At 39.0% G+C, this 20,893-nt stretch overlaps 1 protein-coding gene across 1 annotated transcript in view; it reads left to right on the top strand.

Moving 5' to 3' along the window:
* The first annotated feature begins 2,190 nt into the window (after positions 1-2,190).
* The window catches only part of pcloa (piccolo presynaptic cytomatrix protein a), a 60,079-nt gene continuing 41,376 nt past the window's right edge, over positions 2,191-20,893 (top strand). The window contains exons 1-3 of the mRNA XM_051691699.1: positions 2,191-2,522; positions 4,228-5,068; positions 6,412-7,497. Of these exons, the coding sequence (XP_051547659.1) occupies positions 2,341-2,522; positions 4,228-5,068; positions 6,412-7,497 (2,109 nt within the window). The 5' untranslated portion in view covers positions 2,191-2,340. The remainder of the gene's footprint in view (positions 2,523-4,227; positions 5,069-6,411; positions 7,498-20,893) is intronic.

Below are 20,893 nucleotides of genomic sequence, written 5' to 3'. Positions count from 1 at the left end.
TATTTTGCAGTAATATACTGTATGAATCACAAATATTTCATTTTATAATAGTAGATGTTTTCCAAGTGCCTGATTTTTTTTTTTTCTTTTCTTTTTGGAGGTCTCTTAAAAGCATGATAGTCAATAGTGAAGGACGTGTCACCCATTATGAAACAGGCCTATGTTGACTTTAAGCATGTACTAAATAAAGCCCTGCCTGGATAACATTCTATCTTTATATCTCAGGGTGTTTTATACAGGATTGCTTGAGTGCTGTGTTGATATTACACTGGTGAGAGTGATCCTGCTGGCAGTTTCATCTCTGCTCAAAACAAGTTTGAATGAATAAAGGTTGCTATTGGAGACAGGATGTTCTTTAGTCACACCTTAGGGCTGCTCAGACATACTAATATTAAGTTGCATGTCGAGGGTTTTTTTGTTTTTTTCCACACACACACACACACACACACACACACACAAAAGAACGAAAATAGGCTTCATAAGACAATGGTTCACCAACTGACATGCAGTGTAGAACAAAATGAAAATCACATGGATTTTCTTTTTTAAGCAGTAACAATTTTTTAGGTTTTGTATCCTCTGAAAACATATGACATTTGATTTTGGAGACTTATGATACTGTGTATGCAGCCCTATAAAGCCCCATGTGTCCTCCTAAATTATCCCTCTGTCAAAGTCAGTGGTGATGAACTCCTTCAGCATCTCCTTCTGTCTCTGGGCCCTTGGCAGAGCTATGAGCCAAGGACATTGATGACTTATGGAACATATTGATGCAGTGACTCATGATTCCTATTCAGCAGGAGACATGTGAGCAAGATGACTGAATGGATGAATGGATCTCTTTATGATCAAGTTATTTGTGAAGTGGTCTGATGAACCTTTAGCAGGTTATTCACTCTTGAAGGGTTAGTTCACCCAAAAGTGAAGATTCTGTAATTTACTCACCCCCATGTCAATCAAATCATGTATGACTGACTTTCTTCTTTGGAACACAAGGATAATTTTGAAGAATGGTAAAGCTGCTCTTTTTATCCATACAAAGGAAGTGAATAAAGACTGAGACTGTCAGTCTCCAAAAGATTCTGCCTAACATCTTCCTTTGTGTTCCATGGGAGAAAGAAAGTCATACGGGTTTGGAACAACTTCAATTTCCTTCTGTTTTACACACATAGTTGTTGGATGGCTTCACAAAATTTGGAAAATAATGGATGAGATATATGGACTACTATACAGGCCTTTTTGTATTTCACAGATTTAAAAGACAAATTATTTGTGTATCGAGTAAAATGATTGATTTTGAGTGAACTATTCCTTGAAGCACCAAACAAGGCAACCAGTGAAAGGTTAAGTGCTGTTTCAACTTCAACTAATATGCATTTACTGTATGTAATGTAGATGCTGTCTAACCATAGCAGCTTGCAAAAGGGTGTGAATATATCACATTAGTTGTAACTTTTAAGTATCAAAACAGCAAGGCATGAATGCAAGTGTTAAATTTAGGTCTCATGAGCAGGGAGAACACACACACACACATAAAGAATAAATACAGTGCTCATACTGTGGCCATAACCGTTAAGCAGAGACGAAACCATCATTGTTGAACCCTTAAATATAAGCTACACGTATTTCAATCTGACTCCCTGTTTATGTAATTTTTCATTTATCTTGTGAGGTCTACCAGCTTTTTCATTGTCCACTGCCCTTACAACCAAGCCAAAAATAAAAGTAACATTTTAATCAATTCTGGCAAGTTATTTACCGACTTTCTTCTAAAAGAAAGAAGGAGAATGATACTGTCTAACCAAACATAAAATATGAATATATTGTCCCTTATCAAAAGGTTTAAAGCATCTTAATAAATTAATGTTATTGCTTAAATATATTTACATGTAAGATGTGTAACGTGGTCGTTGTAATAGTGTTACAGCATCTAGTTCCCAAAAACAAACCGGTTGCTTCCTCATTATAGCTAATTGGGAGATTATTGGCTCGCCTTGATAGCAAAATAAATAGGGTAATTAGAAGTTTTGTTAATTCTAGCGGTTTGGCCCTTTAACGTTTTTTTTTTTCCAACGGTTACGTCTGATGACACACACCTGTGAGGGGCGGGACGTGCGCGTCCGATGGAGGGAGGGAAGCGCACAACTCTAGACCCGCACGGAGAGGCTCTGCTCTCGGGATGTGCGTTCTCACCAGAGAGACCATCGAATAAAATGGAGAAATAAAATAACATGCATCCACAACGACCGCGGATACGGAGACCGTCGCCTTAATCTGGACATTTAGACCCATATCGCCGCGTAATCAGCTGGAGGAAGGGGTTAACGACGGAGGTCGATCATGGGGAACGAAGCGAGCATGGAAGGCTGCGAAGGGGCGCTCGCTGGATTACCAGCGGGACTCACACCTGACGGAAAGGGTGGTTCCATCCAGATGCCCGCAGAGGTGGAGGCAGATCTCAGCAATCTGTCGGAGGAGGAAAGAAAGCAGCTTGTGGCCGCTATGGCCAAAGCGCAGTCCAGGCAAGTTGGATGCTCCCGCGCACAAAGGAGCGTTTTTATAAATGTATGCAGTGATGATGATGATGATGATGATGATGATGTCCATCTCTCCAGTGCCCGAGCGCTTGTGCTTGTGTTGGAGGCGGTTGTGTTTTGATCGTGACACTGCAGGTTGGCACATCATGACAGCAGCACCTATGCAAAACATGATCACACCCATTCACGCGCTTAATCGTAATCAAGAACGTGCATCGACTGCATGTTTAGAGAAGCATTCCAGCCCAATTTTAAGATGTGTAAATGCGATTTGATAGTAAATTTGTACGTGATTGAGATGCACTTCAATATTGACTCTCTACAGAAAAATGTTTTCATACTTATTGGGATCATTGTTAATATGGAGGGTCACAATACGTGCACTGGGGCTAGTTTACTTGAAATCGCCTTGTTCAATCCACAAGACACCATCGTTATGGACAGAACTCAAATTGCCTGCTGGGTAAAGATTTCCTTGCCAAATATGAATGATCTTCGCTCCCTCTGCCCTAGCAGAGATCAGTTTTTACTCCAGATCTGTGTTGTAATAAACCACTGCGTTCTCAATGCACACTCCATCTTTCTCCTGTGGGCTGTGTAGGTGATGTCATGAGCGCTGCTTTGGAAAACAAACGCGAGTGAATGAAAATGTCGATCTTACGAAAGCACGCGATCGACATTCCCTTTGGCATGTTAGTGAAATTTACGCAGTGCTCATTTGGAAACTTATTGAATCGTGTCTTATAAGTTGCACAGGCGAAAATATGTTATTTTTACCCAAGTGCAAATGGGGGGAGGGGTATAAATATGACAAAATATAGCACTGCAAGAACAAATGCCATTATGCTCATTGATCGCCTTACTTATTTTGGGGGCGTGCGTGTTGTATTACACTTGAGAACTGGGTGGACCGACCATAGTTTAAGTGATTATTAGACAATTGTTCGCTGTCCATGGTGCTGAAAGCACGGTGATGCCTGCGCGTTGAGCTCCACTTGATCTGAAAGAATATGTATCTAAGACATAGCGTGATGATCTTGTTTAGGATGTTGAAAGAATTGTATTAAATAATGTTCACTTTAACCACTTGCAGTTCAAAGGTTGCTGTTTTGAAAAGCCATTGCTTTAACAGTTTAAATGCTCTCCCATCATATAAAAAAATGTATTGAGAGTGACAGTTACCTTTCTTTTGATTAGTGATGTGGATGTTGTACATACTTTCCCAGTCAAAATTAATAAACTAGTTAAACATTATATTAGCAATTCCAGTCCTGGGGACCCACAGCACTATATACAAATTTTGTATATTTTCCCTTATTAAACACACCTGATTCAACTGTTTGGCTCCTTAGTAAAAGCTCCAAGAACTGAACTGGGTGTGTTCAAAAATGGAGACATCCAAAATGTGCAGTGGGTCCCCAGGACTGGAATTTAGAAACATTTTAAAGGATAGTGAATGTGAGTCTTGCTTGTTTGGTTATTACTGCAAACATTCAGATTTACATATTTCTGCTATTTGAATTGTAATTTTCTTTTATGGACTGAATTCAATGTCTGAATACTCTGTCCCCTTTGCAATTTATTATTGGTATTTATCCGGAGCAGCAATTAAGTGAATGATGCCCATATAAGTTAATGTTGGCCTGAGACTAGTGAAGGGGAATTGACTCTTTATCTATTCACTCCACAGGCCACCAGAGGCTCAAGCTGGTGGCACGAGAGCCACAGCGGGTCTCAGTAAGAGTCGGACTGTAGATGCATTTGTAGAGGGGTCACCTCCCAAGCCAAAGCCTGGACGGAGCCCTTCATCCCTCAGCCTCCTTGAGTCACGTTTCCGGCAGGAGCCCAAAGATCCAGAACAACCAAGAACCAGCATGTTCTCATCCGGATTCCTCAGTGGAGCCAACCCCTTAAGTGCGGTCTCTTCTGCTGTCTCCTCCTTTAGCCTGTTTGGTGATGAGGAGGAGGGGGCAGCCAAGCAGGAAGCAAAGCTGCCTGGTCCACAAGGTGGAGCAGGAAAGGGTCCTACACAGCAAGGGGGTAAGCTACCTCAGCAAGGTCCACCTAAGGGACAAGGACCTCCTCAGCAAAGGCCAGGACATCCACCCCAAGGGCCTGAAAGCAAGCATGGTGGTCCTGGTCCTCAGCAACAAGGACCCAGACCTGGTGGACCAGGAACCCAACAGCAAGGGCCTAAACCTGGAGGATCAGGACCCCAACAGCAGGCATCAAAACCTGGAGGACCTGGACTCCAACAACAGGGGTCTAAACCTGTAGGGCCTGGACCCCAACAACAAGGGTCTGTTAAACCTGGTCCAGGAGGCCCAGGGAAACCTGGGCAAGGAGCTCAAGCAGAAGGGCCTGGTAAAGCTGGACCTGCCCAGGGGAAAGCTGGCAGAATGATGTGTCCTCTTTGTAAGTCTACAGAGCTGAATGTGCAGGCCAAAGATCAGCCACCCAACTACAGCACCTGCACTCAGTGCAAACAGCAGGTGTGCAGCCTGTGCGGCTTCAGTCCTCCAGACTCAGCGGTAAGAGACATATTTGCTTTCCTCACTACATCCATCACATAGACTTCACAGTCCTTATAAAGTCTTATGGCCCAGATATAGATAAGAAAGATGAGATGTAATGACAGACATTTTTGCAGAAAAGGTTTTCACAACTCCCAATCTCTATGTAATTTTAATATTTAAAATAAAAATGATGTATCATCCAGTTTTTCTTTAATAGTCAATTTTAGATGATTTACGAATATCAAATGAATGAATATTTCACTGAAAAAGTCAACAAACTCAAGTTCAAGTTCAGAATTTGCTTATTAATGTTTGTAAAGCTGTGCTAGGTTTTGTTTTAACCATTGTCTGGTTCTGCGTACAGCCTCATCCTGAGATTAAATGAAAAGTATGTGTACAGAAGGTGAATTATTATCAAGGACACTTGCGTCACTCAGATAGCAAGTGAAGGGAGTTGTTTTCACTGTATTTAGAAATCACATTCATGAGCTTTAAAGGTAGTCATTATACAGGCATTTGGCATTAGTCTTGGTCCATGCTAGATGGAACAAGACTTTTAGTCACAAAGTGTTGAGTGTGCAGTGTTATTCTTGTTTGGAGGATTTTAAATTGTGCGTTAAAGTCAGTTCCGGATTGGGGGCCCTAAGCAACTTGTTTAGTTTGCCTATAGGGAGGACCGGCACTGGTTAAAGTGAATGACTCAGCCAAACAGTAACCAGACCACATACTGTATCCCATCAACAATGAAAGTACATGAAATGAATTCAAGTGACATTTTAATAGTTTAATAACAGGAGGTTCACCTCAAATTATTATATTGTGTACTTCTCCTGTATACCAATACTGGGGGATTCTGTTCAGTGGGTGGCTGAACAAATTGAAAAGACTTTGAGCTCTTTATTATTAAGTCTAGTGAGCTTGAAGTAAAACCAAATGCAAATGTATACTCTTACATAAACAGTTGACGTGACTGTTCCACAAAAAAAAATAAAAAAAAATAAAAAAATCTGTTATCATTGACTCACCATTGTGTCTCCCAAACTTGTTTGAGGAACACTTTAGGAGAAGTAAAACAAAATTGTAGGCACAGACAACCTCAGTCTCCATTCACTTTCATTGCATGGAAAAAAAATATACAATGAAAGAGAATGGTGATTAGGCTAACATTCTGCCTAACATCTAATTTTATGTTCCACAGTATAAATAAATTCATATTCATTTGGAACAACATGAAGGTGAGTAAATTATGACAGAATTTTCATATTTGGGTGAACTATCCCTTTAATAATTTTTTTGTATGTGTTTCTGGGTTGCATCTGTAATCTCAGACCATGCATTTCTCTGTTTTTCTGCCACAGGGTAAGGAATGGTTGTGTCTGAACTGTCAGATGCAGCGGGCTGTAGGGGGCATGGAGCCCCCTGGGCCTCCCATGATGAAACAGCCCCCCAAGCAGGGCTCTGCCCCTCCCTCCCCACAAAGAAAAGATCCACCATCTGGTTCACCCTCCAGGGGTGAACCAGGGAAGAAGCCCCCAATGCTGACCAAACAGCAGAGTATTGCTGACACAGGAAAAGGAGCTACACCTCCAACAACACCAAAATCTGGACCAGGGCCACAGCAGGCCTTGCAAGGACCTCAGCCTGGACCACCAGGGGCCAAGCGTGGACAGCCTCCCCCTCTTCAGAAACTTTCACAGAGCCCAAAAGGTAGTCCCCAGCCTTCTCCTGCAAAAACTACCCCAAAACAGGATGGAGGCTTTTTTGGGGGATTTGGTCTTGGGGGTTTGACAGAGGTGACAAAACCTTCTGCAGGTGCCCAGGCTAGTGAGTCAGTCACAGGGAAACTATTTGGTGGGTTTGGTGGCTCGTCCAAACCTCAGAGTGGCTCCACAGCTCAGGCCAGCGAGTCAGTCACCGGGAAACTCTTCAGTGGGTTCGGTGGGCTCACTGAGTCAGCAAAGCTTCCAGCAACTGCTTCTCAGGCGACTGAGAGTGTGTCTGGAAAGATGTTTGGTTTTGGCTCATCCATCCTTAGCTCTGCCACCAATCTCATCACTGGGGAGGAACCAAATTCTCCCCCTGAATCTCCTCCAGGATCACCCCCGGATTCCCCCATTGGGTCCGATGCAGACTCCCCTCCTGGATCGCCCCCCGACTCAGGCTCAGACTCACCCCCAGGTACTCCAACTGTTTATTCCAAAGACCCAGCATCTCCAAAACCTGCAATTGCTGAAGGGAAGGCATTAGCAGATGAATCCTCTACGAAATCAGCAAAAGTAGAGGAGCCTCAAACTCCAGTCCCAGGCTCTGAGTCCTGCTGTCCACTTTGTAAAGTGAAGCTGAACCTGGGATCAGGAGACACAACTAACTACAGCACCTGCACAGAGTGCCAGAAGATTGTGTGCAACCTGTGTGGATTTAACCCCACTCCACATCTCTCAGAGGTAAGACATTCTGCTGCAACTCTACAATTCCTTGTTAAAGACCCCATGAAATTGTTTGTCAAGCACTTTTTTCCCCCGCATTGATGTATTTCTTGTTGAAACAGGAAAGTAAGGTGGGACACATAGAAAAGTTTGTAATTTATTTTTATTTATCAATAGCTTTTAGTTTACATCACAGGTCAGGTGGTATTTATAATTTACTGGAATGCGACATCCTCTTTCAAGAGAGCATTTCATTTGACAAATTTGAATACACCCATGCGAAAAAGATAAGTCTGCAATATTTTTGGTCCATTGTTCAGGAAGAGAAATGGTATAGTTTAAATGTCTGCTAAAAGTTTATTTTGTCAACAGCATATACAATGTTAGCCTCACAGCTAAGGCCCTGTGCTGGTTATCTTAAAGTGTATTGTTCTTTTGCATTAAAGAGAATTCCCATCATTCCTTTCTCTGTTTTCTTAAAAAGCTTGACACTTGACTCTGTAATCCAACACGCATTGAGCCTATTTGAATGAATGTACATAAGTGTGTGTGTGTGTGTGTGTGTGTGTGTGTGTGTGTGTGTGTACTGAGGATAGGGGAGACTCATAGTCTGATCCTATCTCAGATGAGTCACCAACTTGCTGCTCCCTGTCTGGAAATTTGCTTTGCTGTTTAGCAAACATTTTAGGTAGGGAGTTAGACAAGAGATTGGAGGATACGCTTTGCTTAACATTTAACAAGCTCTGAATTAGTCATCAATCACATCCTGCACCTTGACTACACTTGAATGTTTAAAAGTGATCAATGGCAATATATTTAAAAAAGTATAATGTAATGCATAATTTTGCTGTCATTGCATGTAATATCAATTGCCTTGATGATGGATCTAGACCTCAGGGACTATTGTATATTAACATATTCTATTAGTAAGTGCTGTATAATATTATATAGTAGCTAATTACAGTAGCTAATTATGAGATTCCCACTGCCATAGAAATGTCAAGGAATTTTAAAATAGTTATTTCCAGGCTTTGTAAAGTCATGGAATGTTTTAAGCTGTGTCCCAAATGACACACTATACACTATGCACTTACAAAATATACTATGCACTTACAAAATATACTATGCACTTAGCGGATTGTTACTACACAGAAGCATTCGGCATTTAACAGCTGACGGAAGTGATGTTTCAAGCACACGTGACGTGTTGCTGCTAGCTTAAGTGCATTAGCGGACCTCAGTTCAACACTTGTATCTCAGTGTAAACATACTACTTGCACTACTTACACCACAAAATGACGTAGAATAGTATAGAAGTGTGCGGTTTGGGACACACCTTTAATGAATATAATTTTTTTTTTTTTTTCTGATTATGCTCTTGTTTTTTGTGAGTTTTTGTGTAGAATAACACTTGCTCACAAACCAGCATGTCCAGTGAGGATAACTGGCTGTGTGACTCTAAGCTAATAATTGTTTCCTTAGGGACAGAAAGTAGTCTACCTCAGGAGGGGGCATGTGGAGTCTCAGAAAGCCAAATTCTCAATTGAGCCACAGTAAATCTCAGAATGTTGTCTTATTGGAGACATTTTGATGCTTATAAGAATAATATTTTACATTGTTTATTAATTTCAATGATTGGTATCTGACTTTCAAATGGTGTTATGTAATGAAATCTTAATCGTTAACAATGAAACCTAGAAGAATTATAAAAAGGTCATGGAGGTCAAAAAGCATGGGAACCCTTAAAAACAGTAAAACTTATGCTACAAATAATTGAATAGGGCCAGGCATTGAAGAACTAAGACACAGTATGTGGCTAAGTTTTCATAGCAGTATAAACATTTTGTAACAAAAGTGTCATGAAGGACACAAACACATAATTTGGAAGGAAGCCACTGAATGGGTCTTGTAAGCAAATCAGCTGTTGCAAAATAAGCCTCATTAGAGTGACCCTTATTGTGCACTTCGTGATTTATATTATGAAATAGAATCATCTTCATACTGTTTTTTAAATAGAATGCAACAAGATTTGATATTCCAAGTGAGAGAACGTCTTTAAATTTATCATAACATTCCTCAAGGTCACTTCCATCTCTGATATCCTTCACATGTTTCTCACTCTGTATGAACAGGTTTGGCTGAGCTAACAAGCTTTTCCCTGTGCACCACAGCATTTGATGGCGTTCACGTGTAAACCACCCTATGTGTTTGACCACGGGTTGTTACACCAGGTCACTCACGCTTGCTTTGTGTAATCCCATGAGTCTATTTCAGGTTATCCAAGAAGATTAGCCAGATCATGTGCATCTGACTCCACCTCACATGGTACAACCAATAACATTACACATTATACTTTCAAGTGTACCCAAAGTCCCTTTAAAGGGATAGTTCACCCAAAAATGAAAATTCCCTCATCATTTACTCACCCTCATGCCATCCCAGATGTGTATGACTTTCTTTCTTCTGCAGAACACAAACAAATATTTTTAGAAGAATATCTCAGCTCTGTTGGTCCTCACAATGCAATTTAATGGTCACCAGAACTCAGAAGGTCCAAAAAGGACATAAAAGCAGGATAGAAGTAGGCCATAAGACTCTAGTGGTTAAATATATATCTTCTGAAGCAATATGATTGGTGTGTGTGTGAGAAACAGATCAATATTTAAGTCCTTTTTCTTTACTATTAATCTCCACCTTTGACCAGCCCCAACCTGTAGGTGGCTGAATGTGAAAGTGAAAGTCATTTCCACAACAGAATGTAGAAGTGAAAGTGTAGATTTACATTGAAAAGGGACTTAAATTTTGATCTGTTTCTCACCCACAGAAGATATAGATTTAACCGGGGGGGGGGGGGTCAATGTCTTTCACTGTCCCTTTCTGCATATCGTGACCCCCTTCATCATATCACAGGCTACTTTGGCATATCGCGGCCCCGTTTCGTGGCCGGCCCACCAGGAAAAGTCACGGTTCTCCTGATGGCCAGGCCATCTTGATTTAACCACTGGAGTCTTGTGGATTAGTTGTTTGCTGCATTTATGTCCTTTTTGGACCTTCTGAGTTCTGGTCAACATTCAGTTGCATTGTGAGGACCAACAGAGCTGAGATATTCTTCTAATAATCATTGTGTTCTCAAGAAAAAAGTTTGAGATGGCATCAGGGTGAGCAAATGATGAGAGAGTTTAAATGTTTGGGTGAACTATCCCTTTAAACTCTTGTGTAACGACCCCTGGCAGCTTTTTTTCTATGTATGTAACAGTACGACTCCTATTTACATGAATGGTGAAAGACCAAACTCTCAAAAACTATTTGTCAAGGTTTAATTTCAATAATATTTTTGAAATCCACAATATAATCTGATAACAACGGTATTATTTCATTTAGCTTCTTTAGCTAAAAAAAAACAAAACATTCAGGCCAATCTTGTTAATGCACAGGTTCTAGAGTGTACAAAGTCTATCACAAAGTCTATTGGCTCTTTTCACTGAAGAGGAGGTCTTCCATTCCTTCAGCTGCCATATTGAGCGTTACGATTTTTCCCATTTTTCTATGAGTTGTCTGTCCCCTCCCCACTCTAGGCTACTGTCTCTAGTGTACCCTACCAAGATGGCTGACATCAGTGATTCCAGTTTAGCTCAAACTGAAACTGAAAAGCAAAGAGAGTCCTGCCATTTTTAATTTACACAGACCACATATTATTGTAGATGCTAATGGTTTTGACTGTGTCTTTGCAGTGTGTTGTTTATTTGTCAGATCATCCTGATCAAAATAGCTCAGAGCTATACCAAATTGTGTTATCAGGATCAGTGCTGAAGTGCTTCCATTTGAAGAACATCCTCACTTGAGATTAGATTTAGTCTCTCTATCTTCCTGCTAGACTTCAACACTGCTTGTGCTGCTGTGACAGCGTGGGGTGAGTGTTCATGTGAGAGTGTGCATCCTGTGTACTAGTAATCTGTTTTTGCTAACAGGATTTAAAGGGCAACAGTTAAGTTTTTTTTCCGAAGGCCATTCGAGTGCCTTTATTTCTAAATCTCTCAATATTTACATGGTATTAATATGAAACGCTTTGGCTTTCAAAGATCATCTCCTCTGTTTCTTTCCTTTGTACCTCTTTCTTCTATCTCTCAAGTGGCAACACACCTTCTCCATTGAGTTTTTCACTTATTCATAAGACTGCAATTCCTTGTACTGGTAGTCCTGCTCTTCCACCTCATTCCATCCTTCTTCACAGATTTACAGTATATTACTTGAATTAATACAGTATATCCCATGACTCCCATTTCATCCCTATTCTCTGAAAGAATCCTTGCTTCACTCCAATTAAATTCTCACCATTCCTCCCTAGTTGTTTTGAGAGAGGTTTGAAACATTCCCTTGGCATTTCAATTAATGCTTTTACAGGAATAGTTCACAGAAAAATAAAAATTAAGTTTTTCTGTCATCAGAATATTATTAGTGTCCGGAAGTAATTGACAGGACTGCTTAGATTTTCACTTGGTTGCACATTAGTCAGTCAGGGAAGTAACTGTTTCCTTTTGGTTAATGAGGTAGGCGTTGTTGGACAAATCAGGTGTGACACTTTTTCAGTGTGGCAGAGTGTAGAGAACTGGACCAGGGATTAGATTTCACACTCTTGCGTGTGTTTTTTTTTTTTTTTTTTTGGCCATCTGCCTCAGGCTTTGAGTCACTTGCCAGCCACCTGATGTGTTATCCCTCCCCACAGTGCACCCCCACCACAAAAAATGACCCACTCATTCCATACATACAGTCACAGACAGTTCTGTGTATCACTAAATCGTGTACATGCTTATTTGTTTAAGATGAAATCTTGTCTCTGGTTTTGCCATATCTCTGTTCTCCAGGGTTACTCCCACACCCTCATGTCCACTGTGACCCATCCACCTCACACTCCCACCAGGCTTATACATCTAGCTGACTCCCCTTCCTCAGTATTTCCTCCCCTGGGTCAGATACAGCATTGCTTGGCCTTCCTCAGAGCAGAATTCATCCCTGCCATACAGTTTTACATGATCACCTCCCTGAATCAATGTGCAACAGCCAGAAAGTTTTAATGTGCTTTTATATCGTTTTTTTTTTTTGTTTTATTTATTTATTTATTTATTTTTTACTGCTTTCAACCTCCGAAATTGTCAAAAAAAAAAAAAAAAAGCAGCATAATATTAGTCCATGTGATATATACAAAGTTTTCTGAAGCCATACAATTGCTTTGGGCAAGGTTTTCAATTAATAACAACTTACATTTCAGTGTGTTCCTTACACAAAGCTGTTGTATGGGTTTAGAATATAACTAAACAGACTTGTAGTCAGGGGTGGAAAGAGCACTGAAAAATAATACTCAAGTAAAAATACTGTTACTTTTTAAAAAAATGTAGTTTGAGTAGAGTAAAAGTACCTGTCCTAAAACCTAAAAAAGTAAGAGTAAAAGAGTAGCTCATTTAAAGGTACTCATGAGTAGTGAGTATTGAGTACTGAGTTGCGAAAGCTATGCCCCTTTATAATAAAAACTCTATGCTGCAATTTAAAAATGTAGCACACATACCGTAATTTACATTCCCTTTTATGGCTGTTTGCCAGAAAGAATAAAAAATATATGTATTTTATAGGTGTTTGTGATTCACAACTTTTAAAATGCATCACTTATCTATGATACTGTAAACACTACATAATTCTGATTTAAAAAAATAAATAAATAAAAGGGCGACATGATTACAGAAATGAAAAGATGAAAAAGTTATTTTCAATACCATAATGTATGAAACAATTACATTAAAATCAGTTTATGTGTAGGGTCTAAATTTTCCTTAATGCCAACTGAGAGAGTTATTGTTGCGCATAAAACATGTTCAAAACAATGCTAGGAATGCAAAAAAAAAAAAAAAAAACCACAAAAAAAGCAGTCACTTGGCACGTTATGTCCCGCACAATAGAGGCGGAAGAGCAGTTGTTTGGTACAGGGGCCACATTGGGCTTTAAAGGAATAATTCACACAAAAATGAAAATTCTCTCATAATTTAGTCACCCTTGTACCATCCCAGATGTGTAGTCTTCTTTCTTCAGCAAAACACAAATTAAGATTTTTAGAAGAATATCTCAGCTCTTTTGGTCCATACAATCCAAGTGAATGGGTGCTAAAATTTTGAAGCTCCAAAAATCACATAAGTCAGCATAAAAGTTGCCTAATCCATGTGACTCCAGTGGATAAATCCATGTCTTCAGAAGAGATATGATACGTTGGTTGAGAATCAGGTCAATTTTTACTATAAATTCTTCTCTCTGCTCAGTCAATCTCCACTTTAACTTTCACTTTCTTCTTTTGTTTTTGGTGATTCACATTCTTCATGCATATCACCATCTACTGGGCAGGGAGACGAATTTCTAGCAAAAAAGGACTTAAATATTGATCTGTTTCTCGCCAAAACCTATAATATAACTTCTGAAGTCATGGATTTAACTACTGGAGTCATATGGATTACTTTTGTGCTGCATTTATGTGCTTTTTGAAGCGTCAACATTTTGGTATCCATTCACTTGTATTGTATGGACCAACAGAGCTGAAATATTCTTCTAAAAATCTTAATTTGTGTTCTACTGAAGAAAGAAAGTCATACACATCTGGGATGGCATGAGGGTGAGTAAATAATGAGAGAATTTTCATTTTTGTGTGAATTATTCTTTAAGTAGCACATGGGGGGCCACGTTGTACTCCTTTTGAGATACAATGTTCCACATTGATTTAGTTCTTGAATCTTTTAAACCCAGAAATAGTTGTGTTCTCATTCTAATGCATGATGCACAATTTTCTGAAGTTTGTGACTGGTGGAATGTTCTGCCTGAAGTATTGCTCTACAAAGGTTGATACTTTTCTATCAGGCATTAGAAAAAACTTGATAAAGGCTAAGCATAATTATAAAATATTTTATCATCTCTAATTTCCTGGTAATTTATTATACAAAGTAAAACACTCTCTACATCAGGGGTCGGTATTATTAAAAAAAAAAACCTAACAATATTTAAAAAAATATATTATTATTAAAAATGTCACTGTTTTATTCTATTACATTCATACTTTTAAAGCTACTCAAGTTATTCAGCCAAAAGTAGTGAGTGGTTTTCTCGTTTCCTTGTTATTGTTGTTTGATTAATAGCCTTTTTATGACATAGCCTACTAGACAGTGCGCAATTCGGTTAGATGTACACTTCAAGACTGACATTTTGATACAAATACGCTTTTTGTCCCACTGTTTACGTTCACTTTAGACCAAACCGACTGCGTTTACATTAATGCCTCACCAAGACAGGCACTGGCGGAATTATGAAGTGTATTTGACCATTTAGTCGTGTATCCGCATCAGCGCTCTCTGAGCACACACCACACAAACATTAGCCACCTGTCAATCAAACGACAAGCAGCTACAGACGTCAGGAAATAAAAAGTCAATCTTTTATATTTTATCTAGATCAACCAACCAGTGGTTGTTTTGCTATTGCAATCGATGTAATTAACACCCCTGTTCTAGATGTAGAACAAAGGCTAAGTATAGAAAATTATTCAAAAGTTTATCATCGATATCGAGGACATCTCTTTTTTTTTGTTTTTTTTTTAGATAAACATCAAGATTGTTTTATCGCCCAGCTCTATTGATAACATTGCCTTAATCTCTCACATCAACCGAAAAATCTCAGTGATAGCTAAATTACAGGCTACTTTATAGACACAGAATCTAGTAAGCAGAAATATGAAATTTACCTTCATATGTTTCTTAAAATTAGAGGCAGGATTAATGCTGATATCTGTCTTGAGCAAGTTAAACTCACATGACACAGTCAAGCAATTGGCCTTTTTCACTGCGAAAATCCCTTTCAGTTGCGGCCGTGATGTTGAGGTGTTAAAATGTGTTTGAGGCATCCTCCACATCCATAACAGTTGGTGCCCGATCTACAGCTGCCATTCAAGTGTGTGATTTGATTTGACGGGAGTCACGAGACTCTCCCTAGCCAATTATCTTGATAGATAAAAATAAAATCAGGACAGGGAAGTAGCGAACACAGACGGTGGGAAAATAGCACATTAAAAGTACAGTTACAGCACTTAAAATGTACTCAAGTAAAAGTATACAGTTTTTAAACAAAAAGTACAATTCCTGGGAAAACCTACTTAATTAAAGTAACGTGAGTATTTGTAATTCGTTACTGTACACCCCTGCTTGTAGTGTATCACTTAAGTGGTATGGACAGTACTGTAATGGTGCTATTTTGTCCTTTATGTAATTTGACAGCCTGTGGTCACTGTATGGTTTCATTGTATGATAAAAGCAGTCTAGACATTCTTTCAAATTTGTCATTTTTTCTTGCAGTGGCTTGCTGTCAGTATTGGGGGGGCTCAAGTATAAGACTCGACTCAAGCTCTAAAATCCTCCCTGGACTACTTAGTAAATGGAAAGCAGATGATAAATAGATGATGAAGCTTCTCAGTAAAATGAGAACAAGTTAAACATCTTGTCATTAAAGACAATTCTTACTAATATTCAGCTTGAACACTTCATATCTCTCTTAAGGCTCAGTCTGCCTCTGTCTGTGTTCTGTTCCCATAACTACTGTACAGCACCGTCTTCCAGTCTGTCTGTTTGATCACTTTATATAATGTCTCTGTGCCTTCCATCGCCATGGAGATCTGTTCGCCTGTCTGTTTGATTATGATGTTTGCTTTGTTAGCCATATTCTGATTTCTAGCCAGGATGTCTATGAATTTTGATACCTTTGTTTCTCTTAATCTACAGCACAACGTGTCCCTTTGTCTGTGCATGACCTGTCACACTGAGTGACCAAATATTTGTTCAGATAAATTTATGCCGTGTCTTCATCTGGAGCTTCAGATATTCATGTTTTATTTAGGTTTCAAGCCAATTTGTTTCTTTTTTTTTTTTTTAAGTTAAAATACTTTTTCCTGTCCCAGCATTATATGCAGAGACAGCTATAAGTAAGCTTTCTACCAGCCAAATAGGGGACACCCCGTAGACGCAGCGCAGAACTCCCTCGATATGTGTTTTTAACAGTTGAAGTAAACTTGCAGCACAAGTATGAACCAGTATGGTGCCAACACACAGTCTTACAGGAAGTTTCAACCTCACATGGACTTACTGCAGCTAGCTAATGAGGAGAGAAAAGGGTGGCGGATGTGAGAGGAGGAGAGGAAGAGAGGAGGTGGTGAATGATATTAGAGCTGGGAGGAGGAAATCTGAGGAAAGGTCATTGAGAAAATATGATTTCATATCTGTTCGCAGCAAGTACCAAAAAAAAAAAAAAAAAAAAAAAAAAGGTTTGTTATAACAGTAGTACAAACAAATATAGATACCTAAATTGGTAATGTTTGAACACAACATTTAAAAAGGCTTTTCTGTATGTATACTGTAAGTGTAAATATTTCAGTCTAGATAAACTCGGTAAATTGCTTATCATGTCAAAGCTTTGATAGCCCTTACAAAAATCATGGTAACCTTTCTCAATACTAGTGTTACTAAGCTTATTTTTACTTCAACAAAACTACTGTAACTGAGTTAGGCATGTTGGAGTTGTCCTGACAGTTTCTCCACAATTTCACATTTTCTGGTGCCTAGAAAAGCAGAAGTTTAATACTTAGACATAGGGGTTTGTTCATATCCCTAACCCTAAATATGAGCAACAGTAATAATGATGCTTGCCTTAGCCTTGATGTTCACTGATCAGAAAAGTTTCTAAAAGCTTAGGACACTGTTTGAAGGAGATCCCTTATTAATGTATTATGATTTTACAGTGGTAACAATAACTGTATTAACTTTGTATTTTGGCAGAAACTGTGGATAGCATGGTAAATCCTTGTGAGTTTATTCCATTAGCAGAATAAGCCTGTCGTAGCCTACTCTTTGGGCTTTTAGTAAATCTAGCTGTTTCATACCTTTATTGACAGATTTCACACATACATGCATTCTGGCTCTGAGAATGAACACACCCACTTCACCTGTGCTCTGCTATACAACACTGAGTGCTGTTCTGTGAGAATTTCCATGCACAGTTTTCCCTGATTAACAGTTCTACAGTGCTGTGTAAAAAGTATCCTGATCTCTTCTTTTTTGTGTATTTTTCATACTAAATGGTTTTAGACCCTCAAATGAGATATGACATAAAACAAAGGCAACCTGAGTAAACACAAAATACAGTTTTCAAATACATTTGTATTATTTTTTTTATTATTGAAGCAAAAAGTTTATCCAACACTTATATCACCCATGTAAAAAAACTAACTGCCCCCTAAAACCTAATAGCTGGTTGTGCCACCTTTAGTAGCAACAATTGCAACCAAACACTTCTGATAACTGGAGATAAGTCTTTCACAACGCTGTGGTGGAATTTTGGCCCACTCTTCTTTGCAGAACTGTTTTAGTTCAGCCACACTGGAGGGTTTTCGAGCATGAATTGCCCATTTAAGGTCCTGCCACAGCATCTCAATCGGGTTCAAGTCAGGACTTTGACTAGGCCACTCCAAAACTTTAATTTAGCTTCTTTTGAGCCATTCAGAGGTGGACTTACTCATGTGCTTTGGATCATTGTCTTGCTGCATAATCCAGTTGCGCTTGAGCTTCAACTCGCGGACTGATGACCGGATGTTCTCCTTTAGGATTGTCTGGTAGAGAGCAGAATTCATGTTTCCCTCAATTATTGCAAATCGCCTTGGCCCTGAAGCAGCAAAGCATCCCCACACCATCACACTACCACCACCATGATTGACCGTAGGTATGATGTTCTTTTTGTGGAATTATGTGTTTGAATTACGTCAGATGTAACAGGACCCCTGTCTTCCAAACAGTTCCACTTTCGACTCATCAGTCCACAGAACATTCCCCCAAAAGGTTTGAGGATCATTAAGGTGTGTTTGGCAAAATTCAGAGGAGCCTTAATGTTCTTCTGGGCTAGCAGTGGTTTTCACTTCACCACTCTTCCATGGATGCCATTTTTGGTCAGTGTCATTCTGATAGTGGAGCCATGAACAATGAACTTTATTGACGCGAGAGAGGCCTGGAGTTCCTTGGATGTTGTCCTTGGCTTTTTTGTGACTTCCTGAATGAGTCGTTGCCATGCTCTTGGAGGAATTATGAAAGGTTGGCCACTTCTGGGAAGGTTCACTACTGTGCCAAGTTTTCTCCATTTGGAGATAATGTCTCTTACTGTGGTTCTTTGGAGTCTTTGAAATAGGTTTGTAACCCTTCCCAGACTGATGAATTTCAATCACCTTTTTCTTCCATAATTTCTGGAATTTCTTTCAACCTTGGCATAGTATGCTACTGGGTGAGACCTTTTAGCCAACTTCATGCTGCTGAAAATGTTCTATTTAGGTGTTGATTTGATTGAACAGGGCTGGCAGTAATCAGGCCTGGGAGTGTCTAGTCCAGCTGAACCCCATTATGAATGCAGTTTCATCGATTTGGGGATTTAGTAACTTTTTCACAGGGGCCCAGTTGGTATTGGATAACATTTTTGCTTCATTAAATAACATTATCATTTATATACTTTATTTTGTTTTTACTCAGATTGCCTTTGTTTTTTGTTAGATTTTGTTTGAATTTTTGAAACAATTTAGTTTGAGATATACACAAAAACAGAAGAAATACTTTTTCACAGCACTGCTATATGGAATGCTTTTAATCATGTTATAAGTAGATATTTTGTTTCCGTTAGAAATTTAATGAAGGACTGAAATAAAATCAGACTTCTTTAATGACAAGAGGAGTCCAAATTTAAGCGATAAACCCTCGTTGGACTCTTTCAGCCTTTCATCAGCCTAATTGCTTCTGAATGGGGCATCATGTTTTAAATGTGAGGTGGATTTCTTAATAAAGGAGATTCATCTGTAAGGATATTTCTCATTTTTAAATGATATGATATTGCTTTGTTGATTATTGTTGATTATTGTTGATGTAGTTGTTGATTTAGCAAATTGGTGTCTGCTATGCTATAATTGCATGTTTGAGGCTTTTGGCAATAACATACAGTGACAAGTTAATTGTATTTACTCTTGAGATGTCTAATGTTAAATGATCTGTAAATATCTTTTCTATTATCTTCAGTGATGACACCACTGGTAAAATGAATGTAAATGCTGTAAATAATGAGAATATTGTCTCGGTGGATTAAATGCGTATTGTATATGAGCGCAATTGTGTGTTGGCTTTTTACTTTACTTCAGACTTCATGGCAAGAAGTCTCTGGAGAATGGTTGACGCTGAAAGGCCAATTTCTTTTACATCACAAAGTTGAGAGGCATTTAAGCACACATGTAACTGGCCATGAATTTGTTTGTCTGTGTGTGAGTATTTGTGTATTGTTTTGTCTTTTCAATTCAGTGCTAGTGTTCTGTATACTGCACTGTCATCAGAAAACTAAAGACTCACATGTATGTAAACCAAGCCCTGTGGGTGCTATTTACAAACACAGAGTGGGAAACACTTTGCTTTACCTGCAATTTTTTTTCTGTACTGTACAGCTGGTAAATTTCTATTCTGACTGATATGTACAGTAATAAATCTCAGACACAATCACTTATCAGCAGTCTGAGACACTGTAAAGAAGTCTGGCGTAGATTATACTGGCCCTCATAAAAAACTCAATGTTCTGTGTTTGAGATCCCTGCCTGCAGACTCAGCAAATATAAAAGAATGAGTGGCGAGAAGACAAGCAATGTTTTCAGACCAAACCTCAGATCATGTATCACTGACTGAGCTCTCATTATTTCACATCAATTTTTATCTCTCTACCTCTCAGCCTGCTGGATTTAATACCTCGGTTTGTGGGGCTATTAAAGGAATAGTTAACTCAAAAATGAAAATTCTGTCATTTATTTATTCACCATGTTATTCACCCTTATGTCGTTTCAACACTTATGTTTTTGTGGAACACAAAAGGTAGATTTTTGAAAAATATCCTCAACACTTTTTTTCCATATAATGAAATGAATGAGGACTGAGGCTGTCAAGCTCCAAAATGACAGAAAAGCACCATCAAAGAATAACCAAAGTGGTCCATACAATTTGTGCGCTATATTCCAAATTTCCTAAACCCATATGTTGGCGACTGAGTGAGGAACAGACAAAAAAGAAAGTCATACAGGTTTGGAACGACATGAGGGTGAGTAAATAAAGCATTTTCATTTTGGGGTGAACTATCCCTATAAATCCTTGCATTTTGGAACACAGGAGTACCCTAGCCAGGTAACTCAGGGTCTTTTAGTTGTTAGTGGTCAGAGATTGAACAAAATGACCTGAGAGTCAAACAGATGCATTTTTCACTCACTTCCAGGTCTACATTACCCCATCTGATCTGATAACAAAATGTCATTTGTCACATGAATAACATAAGGAGTTTA

Source organism: Myxocyprinus asiaticus, chromosome 47 (genome assembly GCF_019703515.2).
Source record: "Myxocyprinus asiaticus isolate MX2 ecotype Aquarium Trade chromosome 47, UBuf_Myxa_2, whole genome shotgun sequence".
Lineage (NCBI taxonomy): Eukaryota > Metazoa > Chordata > Actinopteri > Cypriniformes > Catostomidae > Myxocyprinus > Myxocyprinus asiaticus.
This window is presented reverse-complemented; position numbering and strand designations above follow the sequence as displayed.